The sequence below is a fragment of the Neodiprion lecontei genome, chromosome 3 (assembly GCF_021901455.1).
Source record: "Neodiprion lecontei isolate iyNeoLeco1 chromosome 3, iyNeoLeco1.1, whole genome shotgun sequence".
NCBI lineage: Eukaryota > Metazoa > Arthropoda > Insecta > Hymenoptera > Diprionidae > Neodiprion > Neodiprion lecontei.
The window spans coordinates 40,494,783-40,507,378 of NC_060262.1; the positions used below are offsets into that span (position 1 = coordinate 40,494,783).

Below are 12,596 nucleotides of genomic sequence, written 5' to 3' on the forward strand. Positions count from 1 at the left end.
TGTACACAGCGATAATACGATACTGTAATTGAAAGAACAATCTTCAGGCAGTTTATTAAACGTGAAAAACAAAAGAAAAAAAAAAGAGTTGAATTAAACAAAGAGATTGAATATTTGAATAATCCGAAAATGAAAAATATTCTGGCTGAAAACTTGTCTAGCAACTATTGCAAAAAAAAAAAAAATGTGTAAATAAATGAATAAAAAAAAAAAAAAAAAAAAAAATGAGAAAAAAAATTAATAAATCGCTAATTTGCCATTTGTTTAAATTGCACAATAAACACCCGCAGCGGTGATACTGAATACACAGATCATAATAATTTCCCCAGCATGCAGAAACCGAATTGATATATAACTAGCTGCGGAGCGGTAATTTGGCACGTATAGGTATTAACCGGTCTGTGTGTGGTTCAAACCGCGGAGGAAAAGGTCGAGTCGTGGGGCAAAAGGTTACGCCGCGGTGTTGGTCGCGAATCCACACCGCATACATATTCGTGAATAAGTATATATATGTATATACATATGTGTATATATGTGCACCAGACACGTCACCGCATTGCAGGATAATCTTTCTCCTCTCGCAAATCCACCGCCTCACAGAGCTTGTCGCTTTACGGGCTCCGCGGGTTCAAAGGTGCAGAGATTTCTTTCTCGATAACGATATACGTAGGTTATACATATATATATGCATATGCGGGAATGATCCGTGCTCAGAAAATTCTTTCACCCACAGTTATTCATTCCTTACTGCTCTTTTTTTTTTTTTATTTATTAATTTTTTTTTTTTTTACACATACTTTAATGGTTTCGGAGACAAGGTTTCCTTCTTTGACATAATTTTTTTTATTTTCCTTCTTTCTCCAAAGTCAACGCTCGATAATTATTCTTATTTATAGTGAAAAATTTTACGATTATAAAACAAAACGACGAGAAATGGCTTGTTTTCTACGTGATATACAAATCCGATGGTTTTCGGTACGAATTGATGAGGTCGGAAAAAATGAGAACGAATATTCCTTATCATAGATCTGCAGTGAAGACAACGGCGGTGAATTTCACTTGCGGGGAAATATCGCCGAATAATACTCGGAGCATCGATCAATCGGTCATTAAATAGTACACCGTCCAATTATTTATTTATTTATTTATTTGGTCTCACTCGATTGCCAAGCTTTTGAGCGAAGAAATTAGACAACGTTAATTACACGTTTACACAGTTGCAATGTGCTCGGTTCTCTTTTTTCCCGCCGCCCCACTCCTAAAAATATTACGCAATTATGTATTTACGCGTATAAACGAGGCGTATAATTAAGTGCCGCGCGCTGCATCAGTGTCGTGTAATTATTAATTAGTGTGTGAAATTAAGAGGTAACGCTGCGTATGAATTCAGGCGTGTGCAGTACAATGTTTAATAAGGTTACATACGACAACGGTGTTTCGCGTTATCTCACTGGGACGTTTCGGTGCCTTGGGATAACAACGGAATTACACAAATTGCCGTATCAGCCGCGTCAAGTAACATAATATACTATACTGGCAGTTTTAGTCGCTCCGATGATGTGTTGCACAGTTTGATATGTACATACATTTATGCATCAGACTTTTTTTAAATTAGGGCAACGAAGTTTTTCTACCTCCACCCCTCCCCCCCTTCCTCCCGCCCTTTTTTTCTTGTTGTTTGACGAGGTCTAAAAATGTAGAAAATTTTTTATTTCAGGAAAGACTAACGTTTAGATCTTGTTGCAACGAAGAAATAAAAAATTAAAAGTAATAATAATAATAATATTTCCCTAACCTGAAACATTTTAGTATAAAATACCTATAATAAACCGGTGAATGTAACCATGGTAAGCAACACCATCACTTTTCGCCGTGAAAAAATAAGATACCTTAATGAGACGTCACTGGTTTGTATACTTTTCGTTTATCCTTCCGCCAAAAACCTTCAGTAAAGCATCCCGAAAACTTTCATCGTCGCAACTGCAGAATGTGAGGACAGTGTCATGTATAAATATATGTAATGTGACGATGAGAACGCGCCGTGGCTGCGAAAATTACTCCATCTAAAAATTCCTGCGAGAAAAAAAAAAAAAAAAAAAAAAAAAATTATATCATATCTCCCTCGTTCAGGCTCAGCTATAGGTATATGTAAGCAGAAAATTTCGCCTCTCCTTCTACCGTACGTCATATTGCTTTTTATCATATTTCACGCACAGCAAAGAAGGAGAGAGTGAAAACAAAAGAAAAGAGAGAGGACAAAAAAAAAAAAAAAATGGCGAGGAAATCTTTACCCCTGAACGACGGGAGAAAATTGCCCGAAACTTTTTCTACAGCACATTTTGACCCAGTGTAACTTTTCTCCTCTTTTTCGTTTGGGCAAAATTTATGCATTGAGAATTTTGATAGGACGATTTCAACGTTGTATCTGCAGAATATCACGCGAGAGCATAGTGTGGACATAAAAGAAGTGGTCGATGATTAAAACACCGACGATTCCTTATCTACTACAATTTTAAAGAGTATCGAATACCGGTGCAAAGAAGGTTTCTATCGTGTAGAATCTTCTGCACCGTGGAGGGCAGGAAACGCTTCAGTTCTTAGACATCACGCATCGAATTACACAGCGTATTGAGTTTTCTTCAGAAGTTTTTACGCGCAAAGGGTGAGTAAATTTATACGCGTATGAAAAGAAACAAGTATACTGCAGAGATTGAAAATGAGACGGAGAAGCAACAGTGTATTGCGTAACAAGTGCGAAAAGTGAGCAATTTCCGACGAGTGCGAAGTTTGCAGCGTGAGCCGCAAACGTGACCGTTCTAAATACGAGTGATATATCACCTATCCTCACGTCTGGCACGTGTTATTTTTTTTTCAGTATCGGTAGAGGAGAGTTTAATTCAAGAAGCAAACTAATGCAATATAATAATTCAAAAAAAGTAGATTACGAGCAATGAAAAGGTTCAAAGGCACAGATCCGGCTTCATGAAACTTAGCCTAAGCGCGCGATCTTCAGGTTGAACTCAGCCCAATGACGTCGTTGGCGATGCGTGAAGTTGAGTTATCGGGAAGTGCGCATGCGCCAAGAAATCCCTAGTGTGTAAAATTGAGAATTTCAGTTAAGCGCATGCGCCAGCGTCGTTTTACCGCACTGTTCAGAAATACGGGCATTTTACACACGCTGCACAAATGAAATCTAACATTTGAAATATGAGTTTGAAAAAAAAAAAACTTTTCCGTTCCTCGTTAAATATAAAATATAATAACAATACACGTTATTCATGTATATTCGCTGTTTTTCTTTCTTCGGAAATTCCGTACATATAATACACGCTTGCACAAATATGTACATCAGCTGCAAAGATTTGGAAACTAAACATCCGTTCCTTACTTTTCTTTTTCTCGCACATCTACGTATACTTATTCTCTTTTCTTACGGGACAGAAACGAATGGGTAAATTTGTTCGCGAACGGGCTACGTATATAATGATAATATAAGGGTAAATTTCCCTTGCACATGGGATAGAATCGGGGGAAGGGGGTTGGACTGGAGCGAACGCGGAAGCTTCTGAAGTTTAACCAAAGTGTAGTGGGTATAAGTATGGGTACCAGGCAATGTGGCTGTGCCGCTGGAACGAACAGATAGCGTTGAAATACGAGGAGATAACCGTGGGTCTGGCAAATATTAGACCTGCCCCCTCTCCCCACGAGATTTTCCCGCGCCTTCAACAACCTGCAACTTGACGGTACCACCCCTCGCTTTCTTCCCTTTGGTCCTCTTCCTTCGTATACCAGCTTTTCGAGAAACGTCGCCGCTCGCATTTCCCTTCTTCGCCCCCCCCCCCCTTTCCCTACTTCTTTGTCGGAATAACGTTTTAATTTAAAAAGTGCCGCGTGCATGAAATATATATGTATATGCCACAAGTCCCTCAGACCTCTTCACGGTTTTAAAACTTTCCCGAGTTAATTTCGTTCCGAGGAAGGTAACGTTATAGTCAGGAAGAGAGGCGAAATTTCGGAAGGGAAATTAGAATGACGAAAACCCGGATAGAACGAGGATAGAATCTATGTATGTAGGCATATCGGGACATTCGAACTTTACGTTACTTTTAGATAAAGAAGTCTGTTGATGAAAGAGTCGAATTACGTTTGGTGGGTTTCAAACTGCGGCCGATTTTGGACTGATCAATCATCGCGCCGCTTTTGCGTAACGTTCACGACGAAATTTAGCGATGTAGGATATTGCGAATCAATGACGGTTATCGGTAAACTCAAACTCGATCGTGTATTGAAAACTGTGACGTTAAATACTTGCCAGTTTTTCATTTATTTCCAAGGAAGGAAATATATGGAAGGAATGATTCAAGTTTTCTGTCCAAAAGTTGTAATTTTGTGACAACTGCTTTGAAAATTAGAGCCGATACGGGGCAAGTTGGAAAATTTATCAATTCCTAGCATTCCACTGCCTGTGATAAGGTATTGTAACGTTTTTCACTCCGTTTAATAACACCTCTTTACTACTGTTATTATCATTCGATTCATGCGTTATAAATTAGGACAGTTTAAATTTATCCAACGTGACCTACATGGGCAATTAAATCCTAAGCATATACCTCGAGAATGATGTTTATCTAAATTTTCGTCTTTTCATTTCTTTTTTACTTTTTTTATTCTTAAAGTCTTATCGCCGCGTCATTTGACACGAGGATTTGATCATGGCACATTGTGTACTAAAAAATTGTACAATGATAAATATCGCATATTTGGTCTAGAAAAATTCGTTGCTCTACTCAACACATTGAAATATCGTCTTCATTTCGTTATAATTCTGCGTTTCGGTTTGGTTGGGAAAATGTTATAGCAAACTAATGGATATTCACGGAATACGGTATTGCCGGTAGCCTTTTTGCTAAATATTCTAGCAATGTTCGCTCCGATTTAGGTATCCAAAATTTCGACCCATGCATTGCCGATGCTTATACATATTCAAGCGTTGGAACATCATCATTATAGTAAATCAAAAATTCAAAATGTGATGTAAAATTTTGATTTGATGTCACTTACCTTGATCTTTTTCTGGCAACTTTCCCGGAACTTTCTTGTCGGGCGCCTTAGGTGAACAGTTTTTCCTCACCGGCCTTGTTGCAAGCGTCTGTGGCACCTGTAACACAGCAAGAAAAACGCTTGAAATTGAAACACCTACCAAATTCACATGAAACACGTGAAACATGATCAGCATGCCAAAATTGCACACGATTTCACTTGTGCTCTTGTTGACTTGCTACTTTTATGTTTGAAAATACGGTATTTGAGTTATCTAATGAGATGTGAAACAAAATTTCCAAAATATAAACGTGATTTTGGATTTGCGCTTTGGTTCAGAATGCCATCTGATTAGATACTAATTACCATGAAGCCGAGTCTGATATTCGTGACCAGATTTTTTCGAATCACGAAAATAAACTTTAAATGACGATACACTATAAACTGTAGAAAAAAAAAAACAACATAATTTACCACTTTTTCAGATCTTTCTCCCGATGGCAATCTGGCGACAGCTGCATCAGGACCATTTTCAGGTGGCGGTGGTTGAACGATCCAGTTATATTCTCTTTTATCGACAGGCAAGCCCCATCTTTCGTACTCGAGGCTCTGCGTCCGTAACGTCTCATAACAATCGAGACAAACGACGGCAAAGTCACCATTTTCCAATAACAAGCTCTTCTCGGGCTGTCTGTGGTTCTTAAGAAAGGCAAAGTCTTTAACAGGAAGCGCTCTGACGCGTTTCCGATAAGTCGTAATACCGCAAACGAAGCAACAGTAATCATGCGTATTGTACTGCCTCTCGGCAGTGTTAATTTGCTGTCCGCCCGACAAACTCTCGTATTTTCGCCACTGGTCGAGCAGAGAATGATAACAAAATGTACAGACTAGCGCTGAGCCGTCTTCCCTCAGCTGTTCGGCGTTCAGAGGTGACTGATGGCGCAAAAGCTCAGGAAAGAACGGTGCGTTTCGACCCTGAGGTCGCCCGTATAGAACCCTTGCCAAGGTGAGATCGCTGTGTAGGCCGCACAAAAAACAGTAGATCGAACTACTCGACGTCCCAGGAATGCTGCTGAATGTTCTATCTGAACTCAAACTTGGCGGTGTTGCTATCGATCTACCAACATCTCCGTTTGGATGTGGGCTAGGAATATCATACCTAAAAGAATCAAAAATACCTTTTGTTTTAATCAGTTCCTCCATAAATACTTTATACACATGTAGCTTTCAAACATCAGCAATAAATACAGAATTACCAAAACCTCAAATGGTCACCAGGTTAACAAATAACTACATTTTTACTTCGATAAACAGCTCGCTTTAAAAAATAGATACACAATATATGTGAGAAAAAACGAAAGTTTTGTGGAACCTATTGTTTTAAGTTACAGACCAAATTGCGAGAATCGTAAATTCAAATAAAACTTACTTTGCAACAAACTTATTATGCATAAAATTTGCCAGTATTTCAGAGAAGCGAATTAAAATGGGATTATTCATCACCTCCGACGTTCTAATGGAACTCGTTCGGCATCCATGCTCTCCCACTGCTGAGATAGGTGATTGACGCACTGACTACATGCCAAGACACGTCCGTGACTGTCCATGCACGCATTTTCGGAAGTACGTGCCATTCCTCTCAGACACGGAAAATGCATTGCATGGGAGTTCATGCCTTCCGGACTAGTCGATAACCTAATTGCATAAACATTATCCTATGAATAAATTGATGCAAACTATTGACTGTAGTTTGATAAAGTCTTTATCATGATATTAACAGGAATGATTTTGTCAATTGGTGAATGACACTTGAAAAAACTGACAATAATATAGCCTTATTTTAAACGGAACTAAAATTCTAGATTAAAGAAAAGTTGATTCACAATTCCATAACATACTTCACTTCGTATAAATTGTAATGAGGTGAAGATTCAAGCATTAATTTTCATAAAAAACGCGAGAGAAATGACTCGCCATTGGCCTGTATCATCTATTTTTTTTTTTAATTTGTTTTACGTCTTCGTCAATTGAATTTATGCGATCAGAATACAAAATTTCCGGCTGAATAAACGAACTTTGTGCCAGTGATTGGACAATAATACAAAAAATGTATCGTATCCAGAAGAACCAAGGAATCTTACCATTCCATGTGATTTCGAGGATAGAGCCTTTCGCAAATGTAGCACCGATAATTTTGTCCCGGCGCAACATTGCCGTTTTCTGCCGGTCCATTGCTAGGAGAATTTCGTTGCCTCGACGTGGTATTTTTTATGTTAATGCTACGCTGTTTGTTGGCAACAGCGCTTGATTTGTTTAAATCATATGGCTTAAAACGGATGTCGCTTCCCGCAGAATTAGCTGGTGATTTTGGGACAGCCGGCCTTGGTGACAGACCTGTAAAGGGAAACGATGAGACAAATTTAATACCCCAGGTAAAAGTAATGCGTGAATCCGAGGTGAATCAACGCCGAATAAAAATGTACGCTTTTTTATTAAAAAGACTTGCCTTGCTGCCTGAGATCGTTTTGTTGTGAAATAATAGCGGCGGGATGTTGCTGCCCATCGTGATTGTCGCCTCCGAAAACTTGCTGTTTCTGAGGAATGGCCTTGTAGCAAATAGAACAAACTTGCACCATGCCTTGAGGACTTATCGGACTTGCACCAGGTGGTGGCCTCAAAGAACATATGAATGGGAAATAGGCTTCCTTTTCCGGATTTGAACAGCAATACAAAAGTCTTATACTTGACGACGGATATTCCAGGGCACACGTATAACATATGAATGTCGTAGTGTCAACTGCAGGAGCGTGTCGTTTTCTCAGGGCGTAATTTCTCTCCCCGTGAGGTACACCCTGTCGGGTGTAAGCTTTCCATTGCAATAAAAGGTGATTCTGACACGCCGAGCAAGCCTGGGAAAATAATAAGAATTACATTTGCACGTATTCATTCTTGCTTGGGAACGGATTTATTTGAGGAATTTATCTTATCTCGAAGCAATTCATGTCTTTCACGATTGACACTGGTTTTACCTGCACTCGTCCAGCGCTGTCCATTGGCCGACTTCTGCTGGGTCTTGGATGAAGCATTAGTGATGGAAAAAATGGTGGCGGGCTGGTAGCAGGATGTGGAGGAGTCGGCAGCGGCTTGGCCGCAATGTGGCTTAGGGAACCTCTCTTGTATTCATCTCCGCAAACGTAACAGACTTCGGTCACTGAGTTTTTGTCAGGCATTGATAAATCTAATATATCAGTGCCGACGCTGGACGTCGATCCGCCACTATAGATAGCTGAAATGATAAAAATTAATGTTAAGTATGCGTATAATCCGTCGAAGATGATCAACTAATTGCAAACTAACTGCTTTTATAACAACTCTATCATAGAATATGATCTAAAATATAAAACGCAAACCTGCTAGCGTATGTACTATTTACTTTCCAACATTGTTTAAATCAACATTCAATTTAGTCGATTAAACACAATTTACACTTTGCCTCGTGTAAAATTTTTTGTCACATCTCTGAACATTGAGACCAAACGATATAGTTATTTAATACTTGTGTTTTTGAACCAAATATTCTAGCTTCTGCCGTTTTCTAAGCAGGTAGATGAAATATGAAAAATAATGTGTTAACCGTTTTATGTTTTCCTTAGATAATGACAACTGTAGCAACACATTTTCTTATCTAGCAATAAAGCTCATCAGACTGAAGTTAGTAAAGTTATCGTAACGATTTATTCTGACAAAGAACTGTTATTTTGCTATTTTGGAATTCAGTAAACTGAAATTCAGTAAACCATAGTAAAACAAAAGGCACAAATATTTCGCAATCTGAGTTCTTTAAAAATCATTGTACAACTAAGAAAATAGTGATTAAGGCCCCAATGTTTCATTACATTAACGTTACTAACTTCAACCTCGTTGAACCACTGGGTCGAAGCCTTTCATTAGTTATTGTATAATTGTTGGTCTACGAATAAGAATTAATTCGTATGTATGAGTTATCACATCACCACAAATAAAAGGAGCGGGAAAACGAAAGAAAAAAAATGCAACAGGCTAAGGCCAATTTAAATGAACCTGTAGCTGTGTATTTATCGCCAGCAGATATTGCATGCCAAAGAAATTGAACCATATTAATGCTGAAGAGCAAGAGTTCTCAGTAGGTAATGATTAACTTCACGTCGCTCAAAGTATAATGGTGTGAAAATTTATAGGTAGAGATGATAAAGTTTACTAATTCAGGTAATTGGATCAATAATAGAATTCATAGCGTTATATTTGTTCCTTCATCCACTCAACCAGTTTTTAAAACTCGCAAACTTTGGCAATGATTGGAAATATTGAAATATGAATATCATCAACTGTGACATACAAGACTAAAAGAGTTACAAGGATGTAATAGATTGCGTCACAGTGAGCAACGTACACGTAAGCCAGATGATAAACCAAGAGATATCAAAAGTGTAGACCAATTCGGTTTTTGATATCGTTAAAAAAAAAAAAAAAAAAAATCAAGAGAAACAACTGATTACCAAAATCGATATGGCGCAGTTGTATTCTAGGACCTGGGTCATTCCGCTTGGATGAAGTAAACAAACCGTTTCTTTGTACGATGCACTCCCTCTCTCTCTCTCTCATGAAAGAGGTTGCAAAGAGGGGGAAAAAAGAAATAAAAGTTTGCTTGACCTCAGATAAAGACCCAATTAAAGTGAAGAGGTCGATCAAGAAGTGGGAAATTTTTGCTCAACTAGATATACATAGATAGATATCGACAGATGTGAGACATTGGCTTACTGGAGCAATAGAAATTTTCTACTTTTTTTTTTTTCTAATTTTTTCACCTGCGCCAAAAATGATAGTTTAATGTCAATAAACGCAAAGTTGGCATTACGTTAGAAAATATCGTAACAGATGCTAGTGCCAAGAGATATTTATTGCTAACTTGTGTTACAGATATTTCTATGACATTGGAGGGGGGCTTAATCTATGCTTTTTTAAATTTACTATTGCATCATTGTTTACAGTTAAGTGTAAACACAACAGTCCGATGGAGCATGCAACACATGTAACGATGATGCAAGGTTTGCAAATGATAATGTTCGGTAAATGTTAGAGGTGAAATCAATTATTAGCATAAAAATTAACCATGAGGCTGTGTTCGTTTGTTACAAAATATTATACAGAGTTTTCGTGACCAATTAATAAAAAGTTTCTTGGCGTGGTTACCGCTGTGCAAATACTAGCTTGCAGTTAGTATCACCTTTATAATTGCAACATTCCAAGCCAATTTATGTTTGCACAATTCATCTGTTGATTTTTAATTCAAGAATATTGCACAGGATGTCGACGACTGTAACCTGAAACTGTACTTGTCAGTGTGCAAAAGCTACCCCTTTTTTTTAATTATAGCACCATCCTGATTGAACTAGCAATTTAATTACCGTGTATTTAAATAGGTGTAAATATCCATAACCAAAATTTCAAAACAGTGATTAAAATATGCATTTCTCACTCACTCAAATAACTGGGTGCAAGAGTGGACTTTTCTTTGAATACAAGAATATTTTGCGAATGCGACAAAAAATTGAGAAAAAATCCTAAAAGTGCAAAAATAACGAAAGAAAAAACTTTTTTCCCACTACATTAGGCCAACAAATTGGTTATGTAAATCAATTCACTTCACGCCTACTCCAGCAGATAATTTATGTAAATTTGCAAAGTTCAGACGTGAAACAAAGTTGCAAGTTAAAATTCTGTCATTCTTTTATCTTTGTACGTTTTATTTTTGACTCACCAACCTTTTCATCTAACCAATCAATTCTGAGTCTTACGCTACTCGACTGGATCAGGAATTTTTCGAATTCACAAACATTGATCATGTTTCATTCGGTAATGACTATTTTCAAAGAAGGATCTGATCAGAATATTCTGTTTTCATTACTCCGGATTGTGAATACACATACATATTCTTCAACTCTTTGGAAACTCAACTGATTGCCTGATTCAAGGATCAGTCGGTCGACACCCGAGTCTAAGCGAGTAAAAAGCGGCCGTTGGTAGCGCATATAAAATATTTCTGTAATATATTATCACTATCTATGCCTAAAGAGTAAATATTGAAGATGCGTTCTTCTGATACGGACTCTCTCACCCTCTCTCTGATTACACGATAAATATTTACCTTGCGGTTGAGGTGGTAGACTAGGTTGCGGTGCTGGCGAGCTTCTGGGAGCATGTCTTAAATCTAATGCTGCCTCGTTGGAGAGTCTAGTTTCATCGACGACTTGTCGAGGGCTCTGTAGCCTCTGATGCGGTGACTGTAGTCTTTGATGAGGTGACTCCATGGTCAGTCTTGCTTGTTCAAGATGTCTCGACGATTCGGCAGCGTTAGAATGCGGCCTTTGCAGTTCAACGGAATTAGACGGTGGTCTAGACTGTTCGACTCTGGGCGAGGGGGAATTTGGCAGTAATCTTGGGGATACGCCGACCGGCCGACTCTCCTGCCTTGTCTGCGTCGTCGGCTGTTCGTTAGTGAGCCCCAAAACTTGCGCCGCGTATTCCCCCTGGAGTGCCATTTCTGCTCCAGTAAAAGGACCTCCGTCGCACCGCTTCAGCCAGTAAACCCTCTGGTTGTGGGGCCTGGCGTCTCTCTCGTAGCTGTCCCATTGCTGCAAGAGTAGAGCGTAGCAGAGACTACAGACTTTTATGGCGCCGCTCCTAACCCCTTCGCCTCTGTAGCCAGCCGGCGGTTCGTGAGACTCCAAAAATGGAAAATATGGTTCGCTGGGCGAAGCGCCTATACTAGGTTTTACTCTGAGCCAGTATTGCTCACTGTGACCCAGGGTTCCGCAAACAAAACAAATCCTGGGTCCTCCCCCCTCGTCTGACATCAGTGACACGCAGGCCGGATTCACCAGCGATTGCCCCTCTAGTCCCGGCTCATTTTTCACATACAACTTGCTTTCCATCATGTCAGGAAACCATCGAGTTTTTTTTTCTTTCACTTCTCGTCGCTTATTATCTTCTTAACAAAATCTGAAGCGATTAACCAGCATAGGTTTCAATTCTGCAAAATGTAAATTCATCATTATACGACGCTTTTACTGCCGTGACATCAAAAGCAAAGCCTAAGCAGTAAAGAATAGATTTTACTAAAGTAAATTGGTTGAAGTTTGTTCGGTATAACCGTGCAGGAAGCATGACGCACTTGAAACGACAAATATTGGTTCGCAATCTAAGGGAATTTTGGAACGGGTAATTTAAGTGTGAAAAAACTGATTGAAAATAATAGAACAAATTTGACTGGCAAACATGTTGGACAAACTGAGCATGTACGCAGAGATTGTTCTAGGAGGGTAAAGAGAAGAGAATAACTGAGAAGAGAGAGTATGTGAGAGTTGGTGTATCCAGTTTCAATTAACACTCACGTCGGAAGAGGCATCTGAACAAACGAGATGTGGTGCTGTTAATTTGCATAGACAAGGTAAGAGAGTGACAAATAAATAATGGTGCAGTATATTCATGGGTAAGGATGAATTCGCGATATTGCGAAT

General features: G+C 38.9%; 1 protein-coding gene across 1 annotated transcript in view; it reads right to left on the bottom strand.

The window, feature by feature from the left end:
* The window catches only part of LOC107223647, a 70,943-nt gene that overhangs the window by 57,388 nt on the left and 959 nt on the right, over positions 1–12,596 (bottom strand). Inside the window, exons 2-8 of the mRNA XM_046735160.1 lie at positions 11,225–12,109; positions 8,070–8,326; positions 7,547–7,949; positions 7,182–7,434; positions 6,544–6,735; positions 5,515–6,199; positions 5,062–5,158 (exon numbers count right to left, since the gene is read on the bottom strand). Coding sequence (XP_046591116.1) covers positions 5,062–5,158; positions 5,515–6,199; positions 6,544–6,735; positions 7,182–7,434; positions 7,547–7,949; positions 8,070–8,326; positions 11,225–12,014 — 2,677 coding nt within the window. The 5' untranslated portion in view covers positions 12,015–12,109. The remainder of the gene's footprint in view (positions 1–5,061; positions 5,159–5,514; positions 6,200–6,543; positions 6,736–7,181; positions 7,435–7,546; positions 7,950–8,069; positions 8,327–11,224; positions 12,110–12,596) is intronic.